The 17,020-nt window shown below is 36.4% G+C and overlaps 1 protein-coding gene across 2 annotated transcripts in view; it reads left to right on the forward strand.

The window, feature by feature from the left end:
• NDUFS4 (NADH:ubiquinone oxidoreductase subunit S4) overlaps positions 1-17,020 on the forward strand; it is a 114,071-nt gene that overhangs the window by 83,841 nt on the left and 13,210 nt on the right. For both annotated transcript variants that reach the window (XM_059173961.1, XM_059173959.1), the window contains exon 4: positions 4,352-4,425. In XM_059173961.1, coding sequence (XP_059029944.1) covers positions 4,352-4,425 — 74 coding nt within the window. The remainder of the gene's footprint in view (positions 1-4,351; positions 4,426-17,020) is intronic.

Raw genomic sequence — 17,020 nt, forward strand, 5'->3', positions numbered from 1 at the left:
AGTGACTCCATTTTGGCTCTGTTGTCTTTTTGTAACAGTTTTCAGTTGGGGTTATGCATATTACTAAAATGAAGATTCTTGTACATATCTTCTGGTGAACATATGGCTTCATATTAATATGCTAATTAATCGTGAGCCAGCTAATTTCTATTAAGAAGTTTAATTCTGAAAAAAAGGAAAAGAAAAAAGTTATTCCGTTACTTTTCTATCCTTATGCCTATCCACTTAATGACACTGGTAATGTGATGAGTTTTGCTCTAGAAGATAGTTAATTTTGAATAGATTACCTTGAGTTTGTGGAGGATTTACTTTATGCTTTGTTAGGTTGGGTCTCTTTCAGTTTTACTCTGGTCTTAGTCCTAAAACATAGTGTTAAAAAAAATAACAAGGCATGGGGGCACTTGGGTGGCTCAGTTGGTTGAGTGTCTCACTCTTGGTATCATCTCAGGTCTTGATCTCAGGGTCATGAGTTCAAGCTCCAGGTTAGGCTCTATGCTGGGCGTGGAGCCTACTTAAAATAAAAATAATAAAAAGGCATGGCCCTTTTAAGGTTTCAGTGGAAAGCACAAGGCCCTTACCAAGTCCTTCTGTCTCCATGGAACTTCAAACTCAGTCTCCCCTATAGCAAGGAAACAGCTGCTGAAATCTCTGCTTAGTTCTTTCAGCCTTCTCAGCTATTGTTTTAGCACCTTAGACATTTGTGTGCAGTTCAGATGTTCCCTCCTCTGCAGATTCCTCCTTTTCACTGTTTCCTCCCCTAACTTTCTAGCTGCTCTGGCAATCCTAAACTCCTGTCTCCAGATTGCTTGTGCTGGTAAGACTTTCTGCTTGAGTTCTTGATGGTCCTAATGTCTGGACCAGAGCATACCTTTAGAGGAAAAACTATCAACTGGATCTAATCCTCTGTGGCTCCCTCCTTTCAAAAGTTGAATCTTCTCCATTTTCATTCCTGCTTTTGGCCACTCTGTTCCCTTCATACAGTTGGGCTTTTTTATTGTCTGTAGTTTATTATGTAATTGTTGGGCAAATAAGTCTGATTTAATGGTAGGTAAATCTGCCGTTACCCAAATTGGAACCCCAGTAATTAGGAATTGAGCAAATGAAGTTTAAAAATATAAGTAAAGATTGAAAAGAGTTTATTTATACTTAGAGGAGGGTAGGATATAAATGATTCATGGAAAAGATTCATAGTAAACCATGAGAGATATTTGGGATGGACTTCTGTATGCTGAGGTAGTGGCCTCTCTGTATTCCTAGTGGAAGGAACAGACTGAGCTGGTGGGAACTTACAGGCTACATTTAGAGAATCACTTAGCTATCTGTTTGACTAGTTGGTTACCTCCAAGGGGAATAATTAAAAAAACTGGAAACTGTGTTCTCATCATATTGTAGAAGTGCTTGAATGCTAAAGTGTAAGAGATTTAGAAATTCTTTTGGTAGACACTGGGAACTATTTTAAGTTTTACTTATTTTTTTAAAGGTTTTATTTATTTGACAGAGAGACAGCAAGAGAGGGAATACAAACAGGGGGAGTAAGAAAAGGAGAAGCAATCTTCCTGCTGAGCAGGGAGCCCGATGGGGGCTTAATCCCAGGACCCTTGGATCAGGACCCAAGCCGAAGAAGGCAGCTGCCTCATGACTGAGCCACCCAGGCACCCCTCTTTTTTTTTTTTTTTAAAGATTTTATTTTATTTATTTGACAAACAGAGATCACAAGTAGGCATAAAGGCAGGCAGAGCGAGAGGGGAAAGCAGGTTCTCCGCTGAGCAGAGTGCCTAATGCGGGGCTCCATCCCGGGACCCTGAGATCATGACCTGAACCAAAGGCAGAGGCTTTAACCAACTGAGCCACCCAGGTGCCGCCTCCTTTTAAGTTTTAAAGTTGGACAATGGGTTTGAGAGTCGAATTTAGGAAAGTTAATCCGACAACATGTTGAAGGGTAGATTGGAGTTGAGGAGGAGGAAAGATTAGTTAGGAATGTATAGCACTTTGGGTAAGGATAAGAAAGGGTGAAAGCTACTTGTGGCAATATACTTAGAAAAGAACTTCAAAATATAGGAGATGGAGAATAGGAATAGAAATGGAATGGCTGGAAAAATGCTGGCTTATTGATGCAGGTTGTTACTGTTCAACCTATGTAATTTTTCCTAAATAAAGTGAGAAAAATAAAAGCTATACCACCTTTGCAGATTATAGAGCTCTTGGCTCCTGAGTTTTTCTTACAGTTTTCTGTTTTGCTTCCTGTTCTCAACTAAGCTAACATAAATGTCAGCACTAATCATATTATAGGATCAGGGGCTCCTAGGTGGCACAGTTAAGCATCTGACTTGGTTTCAGCTCAGTTCCTGATCTCAGGGTTGTGGGATCCAGCCCACCGTCCGGCTCAGTGCTCAGTGGGGAGGGAGTCTGCTGGAAATTCTCCCTCTCCCTCTGACCCTTCTGCTCATTCCCTCTCTCTAAAATAAATATATATATATATATAAAAAAAATTAACTGGGGGTACCTGAGTGGCTCAGTTGGTTAAGTGTCTGCCTTCAGCTCAGGTCATGATCCCAGTATCCTGGGATCCAGCCCTGCTTCAGGCTCCTTGCTCAGCAGGGCGCTTGCTTCTCCTTCTCTCTGCTGTTCTCCCTGCTTGTGCTCTCTGTCAAATAAATAATCTTCTAAAAACGTTAAAAATAGGGGCACCTGGGTGGCTCAGTGGATTAAGCTGCTGCCTTCAGCTCAGGTCATGATCTCAGAGTCCTGAGATCGAGCCCCACATCGGGCTCTCTGCTCAGTGGGGAGCCTGCTTCCCCTTGCCCCCTCTGCCTACTTGTGATCTCTCTCTCTGTAAAATAAATAAATAAAATCTTTTCTAAAAATTAAAAATAAAAATTACTGGATATTTATGTTGACATTTCTGTTCTCAGTATAGTTTATCTAAACTATCAACTGGGAAATCATATATGCTTCAAAAAGGAGGGATCAGTGTAAAATTGTGTTATTGGTACTAATACAGCTAACTGATGAGAAGCTCTTTTTCTTTCAGGGTTGGGGAGGGGGTATGTTAAGAATACATATCATTATAGGGATCTCATAGGAGCCACAGAACAGTAACCATTGTAGAGGACTAGAACTTAAGCAGCAATAATTTGTGGATCTTCATTTCAGTGAGGGTTACTTCTTGTTTATTCTCTCCCTGTGTATCTTGTGTCTTTTCATTATCCATATTACATCCTAAATGTTTACTTTCTTACTTCCACATTTTTTTTTTAAAGATTTTATTTATTTATTTGACAAACAGAGATCACAAGTAGGCAAAGAGGCAGGCAGAGAGAGGGGGAAGCAGGCTCCGCGCTGAGCAGAGAGCCCAATGTGGGGCTCGATCCCAGGACCCCGGGATCATGACCTGAGCAAAAGGCAGAGGCCTTAACCCACTGAGCCACCCAGGCACCCCCTACTTCCACATTTCTAAATGATGTTTCATAGAATGTTGTATTCACCTTTGAGAGATTAATAATAAACATTTGTAGCAGTGTTCTACCTTTTTTCTTTTTTTTTAAAGATTTTTATTTATTTGATAGAGGAAGACACAGCAAGAGAGGGAACACAAGCAGGGGGAGTGGGAGAGGGGGAAGCTGACTTCCAGCTGAGCAGGAAGCCTGAGGTGGGGCTCCATCCCAGGACCCTGGGATCATGACCTGAGCCGAAGGCAGACACTTAACGACTGAGCTACCCAGGAGCCCCAGTGTTGTACCTTTTTATAAATGTACTAATAAAAGTGATATTTCTGAAATTATGTGATATTTTATATATTTTTTTAAGGTTCTGTGTAGACTTGTAAACATTATCACTAATACTAGGTTGAAAAACTCAGATGTTGATTCTTGGCGCTTTATTTTTTCATGGGGCCATATGCTTAATTATTGTCTGTAATGATGGAAGGTTCATTTAGAGGTTATTGCCATCTGTTTTTTGAGATAATGATGATTCCAGTTGCACTCACCAGTAGATTTCTTGATATTGAATTTATAAGGTCAATTTGAGAATTCCTTTGGGATTTTTAAATTCAATTAAATCTTTTTTTTTTGAAGAGTTCAATAAATGATTTTATTAAGGACTAAAAATTGCTGAATGTCTTTATAGTTACAAATTTTTTAATTTGACAGTACAGGTTAGAAAATCTCAGTTTAACACAGGGAAATATATTTTAAAGGTTAACATTTTAAAATAAGGTAATTCATTAGTATTATACTTCTCTGATATTATAGCAAGTATTTATTTTCTAACATTTTACTTTACTTAAATAAGCCTTTTTTCCCTGCTAAAGCTTAATGTTAAATCCTGGAAAAAAAATTATTTCTTACAGGGCTGATCCCTTGTCCAACATGGTTCTAACCTTCAGTACTAAAGAAGACGCAGCTGCCTTTGCAGAAAAAAATGGTATGTTTGGTCTGTTTTTGTTTTGCTTTGACAAGTGCAATCAAGATATGATTTTATGTTCTTGACCTTAATCAGAACCAGGCAGGAATATAGAATTTGAGTTGAAAGACATCTTGTAGTATGTTTAATCTAGTGGTTTTTAGATTTTTTTATACACATCAAAACACCTCTCCCCTCCAAAAACTAAAATGGAATAACCACATAACATGTAAAAGCCAATGCTCTAATTAGGAAGAGAGGCAGGGAGTAAAACTAATTCATCTCCTACCTTGATCATGGCTTGCTCTGCAAAATCACTGATACTTAGTTTTTAAACTCTAGGTGAATGTCTCATAAAGCAGCCTATTCCAGTTTTGAGAACTCTGTTTATTCTTACTTTGATCCAAAATCTCAAATCTATAATTCTATCTCGTAGCTCTTTAATTATTTGGAAAATAGTTATCATTACCTTATTCTTTAATTTTCCTTAAAATTCCTTAAAGTACCTTAAAATTTCATGTAAGCCTAAATGTCTGTGGGTCACTTTTCTATATATGGTGAGTATAACACCAAGCATAATCTCACTTTACAATTAAATTAATGCAGCCTAAGAGGGTATTAGTTTTTGAGATAGCCACCTAAAACTATTATTTATATTGATACTACTATCAACAAAAAAATGCAGATTTTTTTTTCTCCATTATCTATTAAGCCATGCAACATGGTAGTGAAGAGAGGTTTTGGAGTCAGTCCAGTTTGAATTCTGATCCTTATGCCACTTAGACTGTATATAATTTTGGATTAATTTCATGATGAACTTAATGTTTTCTCATTGTTGAAATCATGATACTTTACTCATAGTCTATCTAATCTAGTACCTGATACACAAAAGATACTTTAAACTATTGGTTCTGACCCTTAACTCTCTACATCTGCTATTTCTGCTGTTTCTCTCTCTTGGATTTGCTAGCACTACTGTGTATTTGTACCTAATGCATTCTTTTTTTCTAAATGGTCAGTTGAATTTGAATCTGAGTTATTCTATTTGAATGAGATAATGTGTACTTAAATATATTTTTACTTTAAGACAATAAATGTAAAAGGTTATTACTGTTATCTAACATATTTGACTTATAAATGTGAAAGCACTATAAAGCTTATTATTTAAGATATTTGCTTTTTGTTTTCTTATAGATTACCATTATCTCCATTTTTTTTTCTTAAGATTTTATTTATCAGATAGAGATCACAAGTAGGCAGAGAGGCAGGTGGGTGTGGGGGGAGGGGAGCAGGCTCCCTGCCTAGACCGATGCTGGGCTTGATCCCAGAACGCTGGGATCATGACCTGAGCCCAAGGCAGAGGCTTTAACCCACTGAGCCACCCAGGCATCCCAGGTATTTGCTTTTTAAATATTTTACCCTTAGTATTATATACTTTATGATTAAGAGTGTGAGGCCCAAGTGCTTGGGCTTGGATCCTTGTTGGTCTCTTACTATTTGTATGTCTTCGTATTTCTGTTTTCTCCTGTGTACAGTGGCATTGTTATAAGGATTGAATTAGTTAATAGAAGTGTTTAGAACATAAGAACATAGTTAAGTTTAATTGTATATAAGTTTATCCTATTCTTTTTAGACTTTTTAAAATCTGAAAAAAAATTTATAAGTAAAGCTTATTAAAACATGTTCTTGGCAGTTTCAAAATTTCTTAATTACAGAATTATTTTCAGAGTGGTCATAGTCTTTAAAATATTATTTTGATTTAAATTACTATTTAATCAAACTGTAATATAGCTTATCAAAAACAGTTCTATAAATGTTTTCCATCTTTGCAGCCTACCATATTTTGTGTCTGACACCTTTAAAATTATTCATTTGAGGTTTGCAATGTGAGTTTAATAACAGGAAATCTAATTAAATTGTTAAATCTCTGGTTAATGTCTAAGTGGTCACCAGGACTGCATGACTACAGTTGCCATGTGAATTGCAGGTGTGAACTAGCCACTGCTGCTGTTGAAATCACATGCTTTCACTCCAATTTCTGCCTCCCTGGGAAAGAAAATTGAAGAACATTATCAAAGTCAGTAGTGTAACTTGCAAAAGCTTTGTAGATAGTATCTTATAATACTATAGTGGATCAGGAATTTTAACCTACAAGGTAGTAGGAACCATATCCATCTTAGTCACTGCCTTGTCCCCAGCACCTAGCATAATACCTACATAATGGACATGGGTTATCTGGTAAAATTACTGACTTTCTAAAATACATTCTCTACTTGGAAATTTGAAGCCAGTCTCATCTCCTGGGAGAATTCTCCCTGATTATTCCATCCTTAAATTCACTATAATACTTGTGATCTGCCTCATTTATCTAAACATTCAGCATTGTATATTATATGTAAAAACACTTTATATATAAAGTACAGTTTCTCTAGTATTGAGGCAGCAGGTCTAAGCAAATCATTGAAATGATGCAGAATCATTGGGGTGATTTCCAACTACCCACGTCTCTTGGGTAGGTGGATAGTGGAAGGAATATTCAGGTTTCCCTCTCCCCTCATACCTAATAACATTTTGTGAGCTAATGCTGTTGAAGGTTGGGTGAACCAATGTTCTGATTAGTGAAAGCATTAGAAAGAAATGGTTTAGAACTTGTTACTAACATATAACAACTTGGATTCAGAGACTAGTAACTAGGACTCTCATTCCATAACTGTCTGGTTTACCAGAGATCTTGAGCAAGTCATGTTTCACTAAACAATCTTTGATAAACATGTCCTTCCTCTTTGAAATGAGAAATTGGATTGGATAATACTCAAAAACTATAGACTTAAGGATATTAAGCTCATGGGCCAACTCATACAGTTTTATTTCTTTACTTTCTAGCCCAATAACTTACTCATTATATGCTCTAGAGGGAAAATTTGTTTTTGTGATATTGTTGATTCTGTGTTGATAATAAAAAAATCTGGCAAAAGTTTTCCATTTAGGAATATTAAATATTTGCCTTTCAGTAGTGTCAAGAAACAGGTTAGGGAAAATCTGCCTTAAAAAAAAAAGATAGTTTATATACTCAGGGACTGTTCTGAAAATGAGCAACCTACACCTTTCATCCCCTTTCTTTGGTTTCCTGTTTTCCTTACTTCTAAACAGTTTTGAGAATCAGTACAATGAAGAATAAGATTTTCAGATTCATTTGCTTCCTAGAAATTTTTAATGCCTTCTAATTATATTTTGGTCTCAGGTAATGAGTATCATCATCACAAAGTTCCAACATTCATAAGACTAAGGCTTGAGTTTTCCACTCTGCTAAGTGCTTTTCATTTGTCCCATTTAATCCTCACTGCAACTCTGTGAAACAGGAACAATTATCAACCCATTTTGTAGATCAAAGAAATTGAGGTTTTAGAGACATTAATTAATATTTGTTAACAAGGTCATTATACTTGTAGCTGAATGAACAAGTTTTATTTGAACACAGTTGTATTCTTTCATTTATGTATTGTCTATAACTGTTCTTTAGCTGCAATAGTAAAATTAAATAATTGTAATAGAGACCATAAAAGCCCCCAAAATCTAAAAATATTTTCTATTTGGCCATTTACAGAATTTATTTACTAATTTATGGTCTAAACCATTATGTAGAAATACACATATACACAGTCTTAAAAATCAAGACCCTTCTGTGACATTTTTCTAAATGCAAAATAGTATTTTTTTTTTAAACATCTTGAAGGCCTGTGCTTAAGGATAGATGTCTCAAAATTCAGAGTTCTTCACACGGGCACCTGGCTGGCTCATTTGGTAGAGCATGCAACTCTTGATCTTGGGGTTGTGAATTCAAGCCCCATGTTGAATGTGGAGATTACTTAAAATCTAAAGAGGGGTGCCTGGGTAGCTCAGTTGGTTAAGCCACTGCCTTCAGCTCAGGTCATGATCCTATCCCGGAGTCCTGGGATGGATGAGTCATTAGGCTCCCCGCTCCGACCCTCTACCCTCTCGTGCTGTTTCTCTCTCTCTCTCTCTCTTCCTCAAATAAATAAATAAAATCTTTTTTAAAAAGCTAAACAACAACAAAAAGCATAGTTCTTCACAATATAAACACATCACTAGGTCAGTGAGAAGCACGGACCTAGCTTTATGTGTCCCAACTCTTTGTCCTGCCTTATCCCCAGGCTTGTTGCATATTTTCTTCCATCTACAATTTTACTCATGCTGTTGTTCCTTTTCATCCTTAGTTCTGCCAAGAACTACAACCTACCCCTTACAATAATACAGTTTAAACATTAACTCTTTCCTGCTCCCTTTTCTTATTCCCCTTTCGACCTCCATCTCCCAGCCTTTACTGGATGTGCTTTCTCTTTTAATTTACACAGTAATTTTTTCCTTTCTTATAGCTTTAACAGTACAGTTTTGTACTTTTTGTATTGCATTCTGTCAGACACTATTGTTGCTGGCACTGGGGTCTAGGCTGTGGGGATCAGTAGTTAAATAAGGCATGTCCCTGTAGTCAAACTAATATTTTATTCCTCCTACTAGATTATAAGCACCTACATGGAAAAAAAAAACACCCAGCCCCACTCATCTTTTAATATACTTAATAAATATTTGGTGAGTTTGAACTGTACCTGTAGTGATGTTATAAATTATTTTCCAAATCATGTTTTAAACTTTTTAAAAATCACTTTAAATTAATTTGGCTAATTGTTCTTTCAGAAGAACTGTTACTTCCCTGTAACTCGAAATCTGGAGAAAGAAAATTTATAGAATGATTAGCAATTTCTTCTATTTTAGTGTTAGTAAAATATAACCATATATAATATGGAGCTTATCTTGAGTTTATTAACAGAGAAACTTAAGAAGATTATTCCATAATGTTAGAGCTGTTTCCCAAGATGTAAGTTACTTGTTATAAACTTTTTTTTAAGGATACAGAGGCCTGGAAATTAATAAAACAAGACTAAGCTCAATCACATAGTTGTTAACTGATAAGACCCAAGTTCCTAGATTCTAAATTCAGTATTTTTTATATGATACTATGCTGCTAGTAGATCTTAAAAATCGATCTTTATGATGTAGGAAATGGTTGGGGTTTGGAGCTATAGCTGAGAAAAGAACTCTTGAGATGTCTTTGGTATAAAAAAGTGGTTTTATTAAAGCATGGGGACAGGACTCTTGGGCAGAAAAAGCTGCACTTTGGTTGTGATGGGTGACTGATTATATAGTTTCAAGTTGGGAGGGGGTTAGGGACAGCATAGGCCCCTAAGGAATTTTGGAAACAAGGTTTCCAGGATCCTGAGGGGGCTGCTATTGTTAGGAAAAGGTCATTTATTACTGTTCGGTAATAACTCAGTCCTGAGATACTTCCGATGTATTTCCATGGGCCATATGCTTGAAAGGTGATTGCTGAGTATCTTGGAGGTTAGAGGTAAAGTTTTCAAAGGAGTATTTTTTTTAATGTTAAGACTTACAGGATTGGGGGTTGGGATAAGATTGCCATTTGCCTGTAGGGAAGTGTCAACATTGAGGCAGCTAAGCTCCTTAAGGAAGGTCACTCCTGCCTGTTTCAAGGACTTGTCAGTGGGCTGTAGGCAGTAAGGAAATTCTAAGTTTTTTCTTTTGCCTTTGTTTCCCACATGATTTAGGTCAGCACTATCCAGTATGGTACCCACATATGACTATATAGCACTTGAAATGTGTCTGGTTCAAGTAGAAATGTGCTATAGTGTAAATATACACTATTTCAAAGACTAGGTATAAAAATTATCTAAAGTTTCTGTATTGATTACATATCTAAGTGATAATATTTTGGATATATATTGGGTTAGGAAAATACGATTAAAATATTTCCTAGTCATTTTTTAAAGTGCCTCCTAGGAAATTTAAAATTATATTGGGGCACCTGGCTGGTTCAGTTATAAGTGTGTACAGCTCTTGATCTTGGGATCGTGAGTTTGAGCACCAAGTTGGGTGTAGAGATTACTTATATAAATAAATAAACTTTAAAATAAATTTAAAGTTATTTTGAAGTTGTATGTAATTCACATTATTTTTCTATCTATATAGTTCTGATCTATATAGTTCTTAGCAATGCACAGAATATACATTCTACACATATTCTAAAGATTTCACTAATATTCTATAATGAATGTAAGAAATAGGAAAACTTTATCCAACTTTGAAAACCTCACATTTTATATATATATATATATATATATATATATATATATATATATATATTTTTTTTTTTTTTTTTTTTTAAGATTTTATTTGTTTATTTGACAGAGATCACAAGCAAGCAGAGAGGCATGCAGAGCCAGGGGGTGAGGGGCAGGCTCCCTGCTGAGCAGAGGGTCCATGGGGCTCAATTCCAGAACCCCTGGGACCATGACCCCAGCTGAGCCGAAGGCAGGGGCTTAACCCACTGAGCCACCCAGGCGCCCCTACATTTTATATTTTTAAGAAATATAGTTCTGTTCTTTATTCATACCCCGTATGAATCCAGGATAAGTGGAAACTCTTATGTTACATGTAATATAATAATGAAATAAAATAGCTAAAAGAGACCTAAATTATACCACAAGATCCCATTAATCACCCATTTTTCATTTCTTAACCATAAAAGGTATTGTGCAGGTTCATCTTTTTATATAAGAATTTTATGTAAGAATATATAATTTCTGAGACTAAAAGAAGTTCTCTTCCTCCTGCTATTAATAACTCCTATAACTACCCTCCCTGCTTCTGTTTTGGTTAGGTCTCTCTTCTCACAGGATGTCACTACAGAGGACTGATTCTGTGAAACTAGGGAGTGGGAAAGAAGAAAAGATTGAATGGCCTCCCTGTGGCTTTTCCCCCTGCTCCCTACATTCCACTCCCCCAAATCTTACTTCTCAACCTTCCCCAACATACACACTAAGTAAAGAAGATATAAATACCCTGTGTCTTTTGGCTTTAACCCCAGGGCCTCATCCTGAAGGTCTCTCTTTGAGCTTGGCAAATATTCCAGAGGAACTCTTCAAAGATAACCTTTCTTTGTAAAAGGAGAAAAGAGTATCTGGGGTTTCCTCTGAAATGTAGATGAACCTCACTTTAGTTCTTTGTGTACTGAAAAGACCCACCTTTCTCACCCATTGTGGCTTTTGTCTTTCCTAGTGTTTCATGATAGGGTTGAGGGCGGGGAGGAGAAGCTGGATCAACGGAGAAAGGAGGAGTAAGGTAGTTGTGGAAAAATGTCGATGGTTGAAGGCTAGGATCTACTACCATTTACATGCTAATGAAAACCAGAAATGGCCTTTTCCCCGTTTGATCTGATTTGAAACTTTGTGACTTTCCTTTGGTAGGTCATTTTACCCCCTGTGTTTTTCTCATTGTTGTTAGCTGTAAAAACTCTTTGAAATTCTCAAAATAGAGGAGGGTTTCTTTCAGGAGTAGGGGGATAGAGGATAAACTGTGAAACTGCATTCTATCCATAGTGGGTCTCTTGGGGAGGAAAACCGGCCTCTGAAGTCCTAGAAGGTAGAAGCAGTGGAGGAAGCAGACAGGTCGAGCCCTGGATTCAGGAAAATAAGGAGGTAATTGGAGCTGCAGGATTTAGAATTATTCCAGAAGTAGACCCATCAGCAAAGTCTGGATTTCCACCTACCTTAAACCTTCTAACGAGGGTCTCAACCTCACATTCACTCATCTGTTAGAAGACACCTTTGTTTCAAAAGCTAAGAATCAGGATTCCTACAGATAAAAAATTTGTGTTAAAAGATTTATTTTATTCATGTGATAAAAAGGAACTAGGTAGATGTTATAACCAGTTCAAAGTAAAAGTCAAAACAGCACAAATACACGTGGAAAAAAGGAATGCAAATGGAGCAGATGGAGGTTTTGTGGGGGAGGGGCAGCTAATTAAATCAATACCAGTAGGACACAGGACATAATTTGCATATCTATCAGTCATACAACTTAAAAAGAAATAAAATAGCTGAAAGACAAGGGATTAAGCTGAAATCCAATAACCTGGAATTGAAAAGGCATACTATATAGATAATGCAATTTTCTACTGATTTCTACTCTTCTCCTTTTTGTGATTTAAAAAATCTCAAACATTATTTATGATCACAAAATTGTGGGCTAATATTTGGCCTGAGTATGTATTTAGGTATAGCAAGAATGAATAATTTGCAACTATAGAAGATAAATAATTTTCCCTTTAACTTTATAGGTCTTGGCTGAGACCCCTCTAACTCTTATAACTAAAAGATTAACAAAGAAAAACAAACCGAAGTTTAATAACGTGTATATCTCCTATATACCTGGGGAAACTGGTAACTCCGAAATGGCCCTTGCCACCACATTAAGTACCATCTCTAGCTGAAGACTGAAGATTTGGGGAGTGGGCACTGGGGAGAACCTTGGGAGGTTATAGGGCAAAGTACCATAAACAAGGATATAAATGTTATGCAGATTTTAATTCCAAGGCTTATCCATTGGTGAATTTCCAGAATTTTAGTCATCCTCCACTTCCTAGTACTGGGTGGGAGATACCTTTACAAATGGAGATTTCCCTTATAAATGTAAATGTCCCTCAAAAAAGGGCAATTTCTTCATTTTCGGAGATTTCCCTATGTTTACTGTTGTTTTTTGTTTTTGTTTTTCTTTAACTAACCAGCTCAAAATCCTTATGCCAAAAAGGCATTTTTGGGGGCAGAAGTCCTGCTGTTCTTTACCACATAAGCTCTCTTAAGTTTGCTTTGCTAAAATTTTTCATAAGGACTCTCAGATTTCTTCATGTATGTCTTCATGACCAATTACTTGCCACCAGACTTGTTCTGTGATGCCTATTAGTTTGGGCAAATTTTTCCTCCCTTTTCAAGGTCCCTAAAATATCCTAAGATCCTCTAAAAAGGTTCCTTACCACCTTAGGGAACTTTTGTAATTTGTTATCCTGGAGCCATGTCACTTTCCTGGAAGGATTTTGTCTACCTTTGTTCCATAAAAGTGACTGGTCGTCTCTGATTAAATAAGTACATTGTCAAATATGTCAATCTAGGTATGGCCTTTGATGCATAACCACAGAAGAAGGACATATTGAACATGTACAAATACCTATATTGCCATGGATATAAGAATATTCAACAAGAGTTCCTGAATTCTGTAGTGGTCATGCAGGGAGACTTATACCATTTACAAATGATGCACAGTTTAGTTTACAAAACAGTTGTCTACTAAATTGTAGACAAGGGAAAGGACTTCCTTAAATGCCAAAAAAATTGAATATTGAAACAATATCAGAAGTACTCCGAACAGAAACTACATTCAGCCTTCATCAGCGCATTTAGTCTTATATAATTAATTCTTGTTTCCCTGGATCATAAATTTATTTGCAGCTCAGGTAGAGTTCTGGAAATCCTGACTCAGTTCATTGGTATGTCCTATCATTATTTATGCCATCAAAAGCCTGTACCCAGGAATACCTAACAGTCCTCTCCATGGAGCTCTGGAGGTGTCTTCCTTTGTTGAAGACAAAGTACTGTGGGCTGCAACTGATTTCGGGAGTTTTCAGGGTAGCATCAGAGTAAAACAAAAAAAAAATCTATCCCTAAGTGATTAAAGGTTTAAGTTGGCTGTAATGAACATTACTGGTAAATTTCAGAAATGAAATGTAAACATTCATAAAAAGAATGATGCAACTTAAAGTCATCCCAAAAATGTTATATACAGAATATCTGTAATCAGTATTAAAGCCTGGTTTCAAAGAAGACCATAAATGTCCATCTAACTTATAAAAATGGATGAATATTTACAGAGAAATAATAATAGTCCTGATATGTAATATACCCTGAATGTGACAAAACACATAGTAAGCATATACCAGAAATAGGTCAAGAAGATCAAGTAAAGAGATTCAGTAAGTCTGGGGAAGGTCCTAAACATTTGTATATTAATAAAACTCCATTGATAAGTGATATGGACTCCAATTTACATATACTGGCCTAGAATATACAAGATCCAAACTACAGAAGATGCAACCAAGTTGATGTTTTTAAAGATAACTGAAATTATGTCTGATAACCTGTAATACAGAGCAGTACCAGGGCTCTGATAAATAAAACATGGACAGTGAGGGCAGTGAGAATCTATACTTAGCACATAGCATAAATTTCTGGAATATTTATATTAATAACATTTTACTCATACAGATTTAACCTCAAGAGGGCTAAGTATCTCTTCTGACTTGATAACTCTTAGAGTTATAACTCATTAGAACTGTGTCAAACTAATTATTTTTGATATCTCTCTTTCCACGAGGTTAAAAGAATACATCCTTGTGATAGTCCAGAGGCCTTCTGAGGAACCTTGAAAATAGTTTTAGGTACAAAGGTAATCTGAATTGTTCATTTTACATTTAGGCTATTCTGGGGAGGCATAAATTTTAAAAATGTCAGTAGATTTGCACACTTAGGATAGGAATAGGATTGTGGGTGTGAGACAAACAGTACTTGACTGCTCATTTCAAAGGGATGATAAAACTTACAAACATAAAAGGTAACATGACTGTAAAGATCCTGAGCTCTTATGGAAGTCATTAAAGACTTCATCATCATAAGGTTAGGAAGTCTTCATATAAGGTTATTCTGGTAAGCCACAGAAACTTGGAAATCTAGGCAGATTAGACAAAAAGAATAACCCTTCATGTTGTAGGTAGAGGCAGTAAATAGTGAACTAATGAAATAAGCCCACCCATACTGAGCAAGCTTTGCTAAGATTTTAATACCTTTCATAGCTATTCATACTTTTTAGACATACTGTAAGGGAAATAAAATATATAACTTTCAGTATCCATTCAGGTTTTTGTCCTTCACCATTCTCTTTCTCATTTTGAATATTTACTTTAGGACCTAACTGTGGGGTGACCCAACCCAATAGGGTGGCAGCTGCAGTGTGGGAGGTGTAAGAATTCACCCAAGGCAGAGCAAATGGTGGGCAAGATAGCAAAGACTGGGACAAAGGGGTGGTGAGGGACCACAGCTACTGAACAGGGTGAGGGAGTGTGGAATTTTCCCTTTTTTGGTAATATTTGGAACTGTGCTGGGTTGTAATTGGTCAGTTAGGGCTTATGGCTGTTTCCAGGTGTGGTCGGTTCGTGAGCCTATTTGCATTCAGCTTGGTGGTTCACTGCCGGCCCCTTTGCCTTGATCAAGTTTCCGTTGTTCAAGTTGGTTGCCTGAAAGAGACCTCTATGCTAACTATTCTCTTTTTCCGTTGGTAAACAGAAACACATCTCATTACCTTGCGTACAAAGTTCTACCTCACTACCTCTATTGCTCCTAGGAGAATTTCATATTTATTAAATCTTTTAACCAAAGTTAACTCTGATTTCATAGAGAAAACCGATCATTGCAAACTGTTACACACTAATATTTAAGTAAACTAGCAAAACTTCTACAACCACATGCACTCTTTATAAACTTCTCCAAGTGGCAAAAATGAATACGTCCATTAAACCCAAAGATACAACCTCTCTATACCAAATAAAAAAAAGAAGCAAAAATATATAAACTTAAATTTTGCTTAGTAATCAGTAGTTTAGTATTCTTAGAAATACTCTAAGTATCTAATAAATATCCATTAATATCATCTAAGGTTGTAAATTAACCCAAAGTCTTGGAAATTGATTTTCAGAGTGACATACTACAAACTTAGTTACTATTAAAATTACCAGGATGAAGAATCATTTTGGATAAATACAAATTTATATTTTTTAGGAGTATAAACATTAAACAAAAATAATGCTAGCTTATTTGATCAGTAAACTTACTAAGTTTAGAAAGAAAGATCTGTGCTTGGTATATTTAATAATAAACTAGAGAAAATATAGCTGCTTTTATTAAATCAAAATGATTAAATTTGTCTTGTTTGCCAGAGATCACCTATATTTTAAAAAGATTTACGTATTTTTTTATTTGAGTGAAATAGAGTGTGTGCACATGTGCAATGGCGGAGGAGCAGAGGGGTGGTGCTGAGCACAGATCCTGACGCAGGGCTCAGTCCCACAACCCTGAGATTGCCGCCTGAGGTGAAACCAAGAGTAGGGTGCTCAACCGACTGATCCACCCAAGCACCCCATATGTTACCTGTATCTATATCTATATATATTTTTGAAGTTTTTGTTTATTCATTTACATAACCTATGTACTCCATGCGGGCGGGGCTTGAACTCACAACCTTGAGACTGAAAGTTGCAAGCTCTTCTAAGTCGGCCACGTGCCCAAGATTTACCTGTTTTTTGTTATTTGAATTTGAATTCTTAAATGTTCCTTAGGTCTTTAATTCCTTAATAGTGCTTTTTTTTTTTTTTTTTTTTTTTTGAGTACATGAGTCCCAGCAGGTGAGGGAGTGGGGGTGGGTAGAAGGAGAGCTAGAGAATCTCCAGCAGACTTCCCACTGAGCCTGGAACCCACTGGAGCTCAGTCTTAGGACCCTGAGCTGAGATCATGACCTGAGCTGGAATTAAGAGTTGGATACCTAACTGACTGAGCCACCCAGGCACCCCAAGAATACCTTTTTTAAATCTAGCACATTAAGACTATTTAGAAGTTGAATTTCCTTGTTTTCTAAGAATTTT

This window comes from Mustela lutreola, chromosome 5 (assembly GCF_030435805.1).
Source record: "Mustela lutreola isolate mMusLut2 chromosome 5, mMusLut2.pri, whole genome shotgun sequence".
Lineage (NCBI taxonomy): Eukaryota > Metazoa > Chordata > Mammalia > Carnivora > Mustelidae > Mustela > Mustela lutreola.